Raw genomic sequence first — 12,955 nt, forward strand, 5'->3', positions numbered from 1 at the left:
ATGGAAATGAACAAACTGTACATGTTCAGAATTCGATTAGAGGATTAGTTCACTTCCAGATTAAAAATTTCCTGATAATTTACTCATCCTAGATGTTCATGTTTTTCTTTCTTCAGTTGAAATTAAGGTTTTTGAGGAAAACATTCCAGGATTTTTCTCCTTATAGTGGACTTCAATGGGACCCAACAGGTTGTAGGTCCAAATTGCAGTTTCAGTGCAATTTCAAAGGACTCTACACAATCCCAGCCAAAGAAATAAGGGTCTTATCTAGCAAAACGATAAATCATTTTCTTTAAAAAAAAAAAAAAGGCTAAAAGGGTAGGGCAAAACTCCATCTCATTTTGTCCTCCCCAAAATTGCCTGACATGATTTTTTATTTATTTATTTTTTTAATCTTTTTTTGTAAAGGGCGTTTGACTTCTCACGTATGCTTGGTAAATACTGGATTGGTACTTCCGCCTACATCACGCTTTCCAACATGGCACCGTAATGCATGTCGAGATTATTGTCGAGCATTTGTGGTTAAAAAGTACATAAATTTGTACATTTTTTAAGAAAATGACCGATCATTTGGCTACGATTGGTTGGGATCATTTAGAGCCCTTTGAAGCTGCACTGAAACTGCATTTTGGACCTTCAACCTATTAAGTCCCACTGAAGTCCACTATATGGAGAAAATCCTGGAATGTTTTACCTAAAAACCTTAATTTCTTTTCGACTGAAGAAAGACATGAACACATTGGATGTCAGGAAATTGTTATTCAAGTTCACTTCCAGAACAAAAATGTACAGATAATTGATTCACCCCCTTGTCATCCAAGATGTTCATGTCTTTCTTTCTTCAGTTGTAAGGTATGTTTTTTGAGGAAAACATTTCTGGAATGTTCTCCAAATAGTGGACTTATGTGGTGCCCACTGAGGAAGAAGGGTGCTATCTAGCAAAACGAACGGTTAATTTAATTTAACGAACGGTAATAAAAATAAAATGACAATTTATATACTTTTTAACCTGCGTGAATTCTGTATATTCTGGTTCATGACAGTTAGGGTATGTCGAAAAACTAATTTTCTCATTCTCTACATTACTTCATCACTGTTTTACCTTTTTTTGTAAAGGGTTTTTGACCCTCCTTGCGCGTTCACTTTGTAAACATACTGTCGATACTTATGCAGCGCAGTAGGACGATTTTGAAGTTGGGGTTGAAAATGAGATGGGAGATTTTTGACATACCCTAACTGTATTGTCCCGGAATGCACAGAGTTCACGCAGTGCTAGATAAGACGAGCATTTGAGGTGAAAAGTCGGTTCGCTAGATAAGACTCTTCTTCCTCCGCTGGGATCATTTAGAGGCCTTTGAAGCTGCATTTAAACTGCATTTTGAAAGTTCAATTGAAGTCCACTATATGGAGAAAAATCCTGAAATGTTTTCCTCAAAAAACATAATTCTTTACAACTGAAGAAAGAAAGACATGAACATCTTGGATGACAAGGGGGTGAGTAAATTATCTGTACATTTTTGTTCTGGAAGTGAACTACTCCTTTAAGTGTTCAAGTGGCTACAAGCATTCAACCACACTCACATACAGTACATCACCTACATTTAAATCATCAAAATGATCCAACCTCCTGCCTAGAAGCACTCTAGCCAGTGAATTCCATCCATCTATTCCCTCAACAGCTCCATGGCTTCATTCTTATCAGGGCTTCCCAAAGACACTAGGACCACCACAGACATGAGCCGCTCAGTGTCACCCCCAGTACAGCAGCCAGAGTTTTCATCTCGTCACCCCTCAACCAGCTTCCAACAACCCACCTGAGACAGTCAACCACAGCTATGTGGGTCCAGGGCCAGGGATTAAACAAAGGTTCAAGATTCAATCCAGAAACATGGAGAGAGCCCTAATCCCTGCCTCTGCCTAATCCCTCTCATATCTCCTTCCATTGTTCAGAGGTTTATTAAAGAGACGGATGAGGAGATGGAGAAGGCAGACTTTAGGAAGAGGGATGATGGTGAGATGATGTGGCAGATGACATGTCTTGGCGGTTTAAGGGCTTGTTTGTGGGGCCATAAACAGATGGGTTCAGGGCCAGGCTGGATCTCTAACAGTGGTTTTCTTCTAAAATAAACAGATTCAGTATAGTTTCTCAGATCTTTGGTTGAGTTACCTTAGGATGGGGATGTCCCATCCTGCTCCAGAAAGGCCAGTTCCTCCCTAAACAAACACATCTAAACTAGCGAACAGAGCTAAGGTATTTTTAAGGATTTAACGGTGATAGTTGGGTGATAGTTCACCCAAAAATTAAAATCACCCCATGATTTGTTCACCATCAAGCCATCCTAGGTGTATATGATTTTCTTCTTTCACAAAAATATAATCAGAGTTGTATTAAAAAAAAAATGTCCTGGCCCTTCCAAGCTTTATAATGGCAGTGAATAAAGGCCTGCTGAAGTGAAACGATTTTGTGTAAGAAAAACATCCCTATTTAAAACTATAAACCGTAATCTCTAGCCTCCGTTAACTGTCATATGCGTGATCACGAGAAAGTAGCATTCCAGCGGATGACGTAGGATGTACACGTAGTGTAAGCTCTGGTGAGAAGTGACGAACGAAGAAGCGCAGAGGAGAGAGCAAAACAAAATACAGGTCATGAATCAAAAATACAAAAATGGGGATTTGTAAAGAAAACTGTTGGAGGATTTTGATATAAGCCAAGACGAGTAACAAAACTTGGTTCTCACGAGACTAGTATATTGTCACCGAAGCTTACGCTACGTCATACGTCACTCGCTGGAACACCACTCTCTTTTGAGATTATGATTTATAGTTTTAAATATGCATATTTTTCTTACACAAATGCATTGATTCATTTCAGAAGGCCTGTATTAACCCCCATGTGGAGTACTTTTATGATGGATGGATGCACTTTTTTGGGCGTCAAAATCTTGACCCCCATTCACTGCTATTATAAAGCTTGGAAGAGGCAGGACTTTTTTTTTAATATAACTCCGATTGTATTTGTCTGAACACCTAGGATGACTTGAGGGTGAGTAAATCATGGGGAAATTTCTTTTTTTGGGTGAACTATCCCTTTAAGGATATCTAGAAACTTACAAGCAGGTGTGTTAGGACAAGTTGGAGCTAAATTTACTGACTGACTGGGCAGCAGCTTCGGACACGGTCTCAAAAAAGCATGTTCTACTGTCTAAACAGAGAGCGATCTTCTACACTGGACAAGTTTCGTTTCCTCCAGTCTGTAATGTGACACGCACATTATAGCCAATTTCACATATTGTGTCTCCATCCCTTCCACCCTCCTCCGCGGTCCTCCATCCCTTCCTCCACTCCCTCAGCAGGAGGAAGTAGAGGAGATTGGCCCCGCAGCTAAAGCCCCCTTTTCAGGCCTGCCGCTGGCGAGGTCTATCGGCAAAGCGCAGGGAGCGGAGGTGTCGCTTCTGCTATGGCATTTCGGACAGTATCTACTTCTCTCCGGGTGCGGAGGAGAAAGGAGAAACAGAGGGGGTATTATCAGAGAGGGATGAGAGCAGCGAAGGCATTTTTGTCTTTTTTTTCCCCTCCTAAGCCTCGGGCTTTGCTCCCAATCCGATTGGTCGATACAGCCAGGGATGTAAATGAAATGCAAAGAGGAATAAGGCTGGCTTCCCATGTTATGAGTGTGTGTGTGCAACCGCACTGCTCTCTTTGGCTCTTTCTCAGGGTTTACCATGCATGGGCCTCTCTCTTACCTTCCCTCTTTTGTCTCCAAGTCCCTGCGATTTCATTTCTGTCTTGTCAGTGTCCATTCGTCTCTTCCTAGCACTTCCTGTCTAACTCTGTCCATATACACCATCCTATGGACTTATTACTTCTCGCTTGCTTGTCTTTGCTCCCTCTCCCTGGCTGGGTTCTCAGCTCTTATCTGTTCAGGCACCCCACATTCCAGTGTTGCCGTGGCTCCCTGCCTGCATCCACGGTCACGGCGATTCCATGGGTTCACACAATCCCTCAGATGAGAGAGAGGCAAAAACAGGGACAGGGAGGGACGGAGAGAAAGCAGCTCACTGGAAGAAGAGATGAATGTACATGAGAAGGGAGACGCTATTTATTGTGATAAGGTGTAGCTGACATCCTGAACTCAGGATGAAACCATTCTTCACGAATACAAAAACCAGCTGATTGTCGCAGATCTTAGAACCCACGTTTTACAATGACTTTGTAATTTTATGGACATTTAAAATCAGTGACTCTCTAGGGGTCATGCCTCCTCTGTTGAAGACTACTGCATTAAAGAGAATTCAAAGCTGTTTTGGGAGATAGACAAAGCAGAAAGAGACAGGGAAAAGGATGCAGTATTTTCAAATCTGTCCCAGATTAATGGGTCATTCTTAATCTCTCATGGCTATGCCCAAATTTACCCCCACCCCCCTCAATCTCAATCTGAGACCTTTGTGATCCTAAAGTGAGAGAGGGATGCATGACAGCGGGGGGCAAAATAGAATAATTATTCAAAAAAGAGAGAAGAAGAGAGAGAAAGAGATGGAGAGAGGTGGAATGAGTGTTTCAGGACACCTTTGATCATCAACTCGACGGATATTAACATACTGAAAGTGTGAAAATTTTATTACAAAAGAAACACATACACAAATGCAGCAATTTCCACTTCAGATTCAGTTCAGAAGATTGTGTCCCTTACCTTCACAATGGAAATTCTCTTAAATCTTGGAGTCTTGGAAGTTTGAGTTTACAGTAGCATGTTGAGGAAATATAATTAATCCCTGATTTTAATAACCGGCCAATATATCATGTTGCTAAAAAGAGAAGTTCACTTCCAGAACAGAAATTTACAGATAATTTACGCACCCCGTTGCCATCCAAGATGTCTTTCTTTCTTCAGTCGATAAGAAATTATGTTTCTTGATGAAAACATTTCAGGAATGTTCTCCATATAGTGGACTTCTATGGTGCCACCAAGTTTAAACTTCCAAAATGCAGTTTAAATGCAACTTCAAATGGCTCTAAACAATCCTAACTGAGGAAGAAAGGTCTTATCTAGCGAAACGGTCATCATTTTCAAAACAAACTAACAAATTATATACTTTTTAACCTCGAATGCTCATCTTGTCTAGCTCTGCGAAGCGCATGTGTAGTCTGTGTAATCCGGGTCAATCCAGTTAGGATACGTCAAAAAACTCCCATCTCATTTTCTTCTCTAACTTCAAAAATCATCCTACATCGCTGCAGAACTACCGACCCAGTGTTTACAAAGTGAACATGCAAAGAGGATCAAACGCCCTTTTACAAAAAAAAAAAGGCAAAACAGCGATGTAGGACGACTTTGAAGTTGGAGAAGAAAACAAGATGGGAGTTTATTACCCAAAGTTCGCATGTGCATCACAGAGACTAGACAAGACGAGCGTTTGAGGTTAAAAAGTATACAAATTATCAATTTGTTTAGAAAATGACGACTGTTACGCTAGATAAGACCCTTCTTCTTTGGCTGGAATCGTTTAGAGCCCTACAAAGCTGCATTTAAACTACATTTTGGAAGTTCAAACTCAGGGGCACCATTAAAGTCCACTATATGGAGATAATTCCTGAAATGTTTTCCTGAAGAAACATAATTTCTTATGGACTGAAGAAAGAAAGACATGAAAATCTGAGTAAATTATCAGTACATTTTTGTTCTGGAAGTGAACTTCTTTAATGAAATAATGTCCGTCAACTAAATGAACTGCTAACTCTAATGCTACAATGATGCAGTTATCAATCAGAAACTCATATCCCACAATATAAAAGATCACAGCATAAAACTCATGTTCTGACATATAGGTCCATTTTACCATTTTGAGTCCATTTTACTTAGAGAGATGAATCTGTGTTGGTAAAAATACATATTAAACTTCAGTTAAGGGTCTTCGGTTTCTCCTTGTATTTGCAATCCTCCCTCTTACCTTCTTGTGCTATCTACACCTAAGTGGTGTTGTAGGTCTTTCCAGTGGTTTGAAGGCTCCCTGTCTCAACCCTTCTGTCTTTCTCTGAGTTTGTCCCGCTCTTTCTTGAGATGTGTGATGACGGACTGAATAGCTTTGCTTTGGGGATCGGTGGGTTCTCTCTGAAGGTAGCGGCTGAAGTGGCGGATGCTGCAATTTAGGAGGGAATCTAGACTGTGACCTCTGCCTCCTGATCGCAGCAGACGTTCTGCGGCAAGAGCCAGGTTCTTATCCCAGTTTGCTGGGTAGTCTACCTGGGCATCCACTATATGACGATACAGCTGTCAATACAAAAAGACCACAGAGTTTGTATGATACAAGGCAAAGACTTGAAACAGGTTTTTAAATCACAACCTAACACCACATACATGATAGAAGACACCAGCTGTGATGTTTTAAGGAACTGGAATTAGTCTACAAATGATTTCACATGACACATCAAGCTGACATACTAGATTTGCATTTCCTTAAGGAAATAGCAGAGCTCGCAAGGTAGCAAAAGGAAGTGTTAAAGGTTTTAGGTAAGCTTTGGTTTTAGGCTTTGATTCTGTGTATAATGTTGCATTAGAGCCGCTTTGCCGCTTACTGTGCGCCTTGTTGTCTGTTGTTAAAAACATGAAAAAATTCACCATGCAAATTGCTGTTGGTTGAATTTTGGATAGCGAATATTCTGTAATAGTATGCCAATGAGAGATTTTTAATCTTTAAACTTAAATTTCTTAAATAAAATGGCACACCTAAGAGTGAGCTCATCTGAACAATGCGTATTGGCAACATTTTCTAATAAGTATACACTAATAAAGCACTTACAAATTATTAACAAACTATTAGTTTATAGTTAATTCATAGTTTATAAACTGTAGTTAATACATTATTAGACTCCAAACAAATAAATACAGTGTGTATAAAATCTTACATACAAACTGTATAATCTATCCTTTAAACCTAACCCTACCCTTATACCTACCCATCACCAGTTTTCTGCGATGGATATGTTTAGGGGATAGAATATACAGTTTTCACAATATAAAAACCATTATGCTTTCGAGGAGTCCCTGTAAACCACATATCCAAATGTGTGTGTGTGTGTGTGTGTTTTTAATGTATTTGTAAATATTTTAAGAAACAGTGAATGTGGAAGCAATTAATGTTTAATAAAAGGCTGGTTTAATGACATTTTCCCCCTTTTTCCATGAAATAACTATTCACTCATTATCAATTAACAATTCCTTTACTATGAGATAATTAAACAACAATAACAATTGTGTTAATTACAGTGATAATAAAATAAAACTTACTATTTGTCTATTAATGTATTAACTACAGTTCATAAACTATGAATTACATTAAACTACTAGTTTGTTAATGATTTACAAGTACTTTGTAAGTGTATAAGATTTTTAATGTTTTTTTTTTTAAATAAGTCTCCTCTGCTCACTAAGTCTGCATTTATTTGATCTAAAACACAGCAAAAGCAGTAAAATTGTGAAATATTTTTACTTTTTAAAATAAATGCTTTTTATTTGAATATTTTTTAAAATGTAATTTATTCCTGTGACCAAAGCTAAAATTTCAGTATCACTACTCCAGTCTTCAGTGTCACATGATCCTTCAGAAGTCATTCTAATATGCTGATTTGTTGTTCAAGAAACATTTATTATTATTATTATTATTATTATTATTATTACTATTATTATCAATATTTAAAACAATGGAGTACATTTTTTTAGGACTTTTTTGATGAATAAAAAGATTCAAAGATCAGCATTTATCTGAAATAAAAATCTTTTGTAACATTATACACTATAACATTCAAAAGCTTTGAGTCAGTATATTTTTGTGGGGCACAAGAAGAAATTATAGAAATTCATAGAAATTAATACTTTTATTTAGCAAGGATGCTTTAAACTGATCAAAGGTGATGTTAAAGAAGACATTTATAATGTTACAAAAGATTTCTATTTCAGATAAATGCTGTCAGTTCTTTTGAACTTTCTATTCAAAGAAACCTGAAAATTTTTTACTCAATTGTTTTCAACATAGTAATAATAATAATGATAATAATAATAATAATAATAAATGTTTTTGAAGCAGCAATTCATAATATTAGAATGATTTCTGAAGGATCATGTGACTAGACTAACGATGCTAAAAAATTCAGCTTTGAAATCACAGAATAAATTACAATTTAATATATATTCAAATAGAAAACAGTTATTTTAAATAGTGACACTATTTCAAAATGTTACTGTTTTTTGCTCTACTTTGGATCAAATAAATGCAAGAGACTTTTTTTAAAAAAAAAAAGCATTAAAAATCTTACTGTCCAAAAACTTTTGACTGGTAGTGTATATTTATTATAAAGTGTTACCAGAGTGGGTTTAAACAATTAATTACAAAAACCTGTAACACTGTACAATAAGGTTCATTAGTTAACATAAACTAAGAATAAACAATACTTTTACAGCATTTATTAATCTTAGTTCTTGTTCATTTCAGCATTTACTAAGTCATTACTAAAATCACAAGTTGTGTTTGCTAACATTAATTAAGACACTGCAAACTAACATGAACAATGAATGACTGCATTTTTATTAACTAACATTAACAAAGATTAATACTGTAAAAATGAATAGTTCATTGTTCATTCATGTTAGTTAGTACATTAACTAATGTTAACAAATGACGCATTATAGTGAAATGTTACCAAAAAACAATAATAAAACATAGAACACAATCAAAATATTTACTGAAAGCTGCATTGCAAGCAGTGTAGTCCCAAAAAAGGCTAATAAATGGTGTAATTTCCTACTCACATTGTAAGAAAGCTCATAGAGACGGGCCTGCTGTTCCTTCTCCATGTTCTCAGCCAGGTCAAACAGGAAAAAAGCAGTTTTCATCCTAAAAAGTGATGGAATGAAAGCACATAAGTATAAAGTCGTAGTGATATATGGAGATTTGGCGCAGATACAGTGATGAAAGCAGTAATACACAGAGTATTACCTGGCCTGCCACATCTCCTCATTGGCAACTCTCTCCCAGGAGCCAGGGTGGAAGCTAACAGGGTGGAATGAACAGAAATGTTTTAACGTCATTTAATTAATCAATCTTACTTTAAAAACTGTGCACTTTCCAAAAATTCACCAAGTTTATGATATGCAAAGAAAAAAAATATATTCTTGCGTATATTCAGATGGCATCAAAGCAGTGAGTACAGACTTGAAATACAAGTTTAAAACCAGCCAGTAATCCAGCGAATCGTATTCTGCATATCTTCAAACCATACAACAGCTGATCTTCAACCTCGCCTGTCTTTGGAAGCTCTCTCTGTGGTGAACGACCCATATATTTCTGCATTTCTTCCTTTCCACTACATCGCTCATAAACGTGCGGCCTCTCCTTCAAAGGAATATTTTAGCGTGTGACTTCCCCGCTAATATTTGGCTGGCAGGCAGGGATGGACACGCTTGTAGTGGGTGAGAGGAGAGTAATGTCACACCATTCAACCCCGATTAACTTGCTGAATACCAGCCGGCTGCAGAGAGCCTCAGTGCTGGAGACTAGAACTAATTTCACTTTATACACAGATATTGACACGCCGCAGTTTAGAAAGTCATTAGGGTGGGGTCAGCGGACTAATAACGACTTTGAAGCTGGAGACGGAGGCTGTCTGCACAGCACGGAGTCAGAGCGGTGTTTAAGTGCACTTTAATATCGGCGAAGAGCGAAAACACTTCAATGAGAAATAGTTCTAGGACGCACCTGGTAAAGATGATGAACCTAAAGGTACACTGACTAGTATTTATTTACATATACATTTATCTAATTTGCCACATGCTTCATTCTATGAGTATGCATATCGAATCGACTCAAAGTTTTGGATGCTTCAAAGTTTTCTGCTTTCATTTCTACAAAACCTAAAATATGTTGCTCCAGGTACATTTTGCTGCACTTTTATGTGACATGTCCACAAGAGGCGCTATAACTGATATCATTTATCCCACTGTGATGTTGATTTATTAAACACGTTTTGGCAAAACGATACTGTGCTGCTTGAAGCATGATTCATGGCACATTCAAATGGAAAATAGCGTGTTCAATTTTCTTCAAAAACATTTAATGTGAAGAAATTAAAAATATCCAGTCAGTGGTGCTAAAAGGCTAAAAGGCTAAAAGGCTCAATAACTTTTGAAACGAATGTACTGGTTACACTAAACCCTAGTGCTTTTTTTGTGGAGAAACTCGAATGCATTAAAATGTACCAGGTGTGCTACCAAGCAAGTTTACTATATCCAATATGCCATAGATTTGAAGCTTACTATGTGATGTAAAAATCAAAATGTTTTAGTTTACAAATCATGGACTATTGTAAAAGTATTTTGTGGTCATAACATGCAAGGAACTGTGTGAAAAGAAGTTTTTTTTATAGGGCTGCCCCCTAATAGTCGACTTAGTTGACAAGAAGAGGCTTGGTCGACCGAAGTCGCTTAAAAAAAAAAAACCCACAGGAAGTGGCGAATTCATGCAGTCTATGACGGCAGATCATTAATGGCTGGTCTATGTGATTTGGGCAGGAAATCCAAACGCTCGTCTATCATTTGTCGACCTCAAATATGGCTTATCACCCGAAATATTTAGGTAGTAGCAACTTTACATGGCGCTCAATCTAATGTTAACCTAGAAAAATGTGCACTATTCAAGTGTCTGTGTGGAAGCTGCATGACAGATGGAGGCGCCGGTGAAGTCATACAGATAAAAATAATACATCTTTCACATCTGTAAAGACTCTACATTTATTTGTGTGCACTCAGAATAACAACGAAACATTGTGCTTTTGTAAAATAAAGCAAACAGGATGAACTTTTCCGCCATCTCAGTCTCTGTGAACTTAAGTGTGAAACTTCTTGAATTTAATGAACCAATTCAAATAGAAAACAAATATTCGCAGATTATGTAATCTGTATGAAACATGCACATAGGTTGCCAACTTCATCTCTTAAGCCGAAAACAAAGAAAGCACTAGTTTATCAATAAATTATTAAAAACGTTAATGCAGTCTCCTTGCTGTTTTTCCCTAACACATTCATAATTATTATATCTGCCGGTGTGCTGTGGTAAGCTTTTTCTGTGTGCGCTTGAGCACTTATTAGGCTAGATAGGCAACAAAAGGCTCATTATTATGATTTATATGGTTTATTCATAAACATGTGACCAATAGTCCACAAATGCTTAAAATGAACGAATACTAGTCAACCAGAAAAATCTTTAGTCAAGGGCAGCCCTAATTTTTTATCAATACCCAGAATTTGTTTCAAAATAAATCAGATCTGCAAGTCTAGTGTTAATTTGAGCAGGAAACATTCAAGTTCACATATTAACAGAGCATATTATGGCCTTCCAGGCAAAATGGCACTCCCTAAGTAAACTACAAACATAAGTGGTGTGCTACCTGTCATGTGGCAGGCTCCAGTTGTAAAGGTCAAGTGTTTTTTGGGCCCATTTTTCAGGGTCAAATGGGGTTTTGACAGGTACCAACTGCTCACAGACGCCCCAGGGCCAACGAGAGAAACTCCTCTCCCAGCTGGGGTCACCCTCAGTTAGGCCAATACATACAAACACAGGCCTGCTGTAGACAAATCCCGAGCAGAAACTGAGCATCAGTCATAGTGACAAAGCATCAATCAGAGTGTACAGTTTTAAACGAATAAGTAACGTTTTTTACGTTTTATATATAATGTACATTCAAACAGTGATTCATATACAGTATATTTATTATTAAAAGTACATAAACCATGTGTTATATAATGTAACATAGTTTGTTGTGGTGTTATGTTACTAATGAACATTATTAAGCACTGCTATGGATATAGTTTTGCTTCTATTCGTTACCAAACTACTGTATATGTTTAATAAAACTCCCCAAGGAAAACAAGTGGAATTATTAGATTTATACTTTCATGGTCTGCATAATCCAGCAAGAAGGAAGAAAAAATATTCATAGTAGAGTATTTTAGAATAGAACTGAGTAAAAGCTTTTATCTGTTATGTTAGAGCCATTACAGATCTTGAATAACAGGATAAACATGGCAGGAATATAGAAACTGGCTCTCTTAACAAAACAAGCAGGTTGCTGATTGTTTTTCTCAAGTATTTATTTCTTATTCTCTCTGTTCTGCTTCCCAGGGAACTGACTGTAGTGCTTATTGCCCCCCTCTCAGAGGCCGGGGGCTTTACCAAGGAAATACTGCCGTCTGGTGGAGGGAGGCAGTATAGATAGTTCATATGATTCCTCTGCTCTTCCAGTGTGGTATAAGTGGTAACAGACGACACATACAGTAATGCTTTGCTAAACTCTAGTGCATTCAGCTAACTGTTCAATGACAAATATACACAAAATATACATTAAATGTCATATGTTGCATATATAAACGGCGTGTGAATATGAACATAGACCTCTGTGTGTGTGAATCTTACTGCATATTGTGCTTGAGAAACTGCTCAATGCTGAATGACTTCTTTTCCACACTGTTGACTGGATCCCACCAGCGGCCAGGAAACGTGACTCCAGGTAAATGCTTCTGGAGTTTTGCCACATACCAGCTATACGTCATCATCTGCATCATATTATACAGGTTTGTAAAATCAGTGACAGTAGCATGTTTATGGCGGAAATAAATTAGACATGTGTCAGGCTGGATTACGGACCTCCTGGTCTACAAGGCTGAGGTCTGGCCGGAGACCCTGGCAGTAGTGCATGTAGCGCAGCGTGTTTCCTGGGAGATCACCACGAGTCAGAACCAACGAGCCCTCCGGCAGTGACAACACAACCTCACGGGCAAACCTGTCCACGACGTCATTGCCGCTCTGATCACACTCTCTGTCAACACGCACAGACAAAAACACCTTGAAACATACAGTGTGCAGTGTTTCTTAAGTTGCAGTCAAGGGTTAAATTGGGCCACAAC

General features: G+C 37.8%; 1 protein-coding gene across 2 annotated transcripts in view; it reads right to left on the reverse strand.

Annotated features, from left to right (window-relative positions):
• Positions 1–5,611: 5,611 nt before the first annotated feature.
• tmem260 (transmembrane protein 260) overlaps positions 5,612–12,955 on the reverse strand; it is a 42,897-nt gene continuing 35,553 nt past the window's right edge. For both annotated transcript variants that reach the window (XM_051132723.1, XM_051132724.1), the window contains exons 11-16: positions 12,696–12,867; positions 12,465–12,604; positions 11,440–11,616; positions 8,994–9,047; positions 8,807–8,891; positions 5,612–6,271 (exon numbers count right to left, since the gene is read on the reverse strand). In XM_051132723.1, the coding sequence (XP_050988680.1) occupies positions 6,017–6,271; positions 8,807–8,891; positions 8,994–9,047; positions 11,440–11,616; positions 12,465–12,604; positions 12,696–12,867 (883 nt within the window). In that variant the 3' untranslated portion in view covers positions 5,612–6,016. The remainder of the gene's footprint in view (positions 6,272–8,806; positions 8,892–8,993; positions 9,048–11,439; positions 11,617–12,464; positions 12,605–12,695; positions 12,868–12,955) is intronic.

This window comes from Labeo rohita, chromosome 17, assembly GCF_022985175.1.
Source record: "Labeo rohita strain BAU-BD-2019 chromosome 17, IGBB_LRoh.1.0, whole genome shotgun sequence".
NCBI lineage: Eukaryota > Metazoa > Chordata > Actinopteri > Cypriniformes > Cyprinidae > Labeo > Labeo rohita.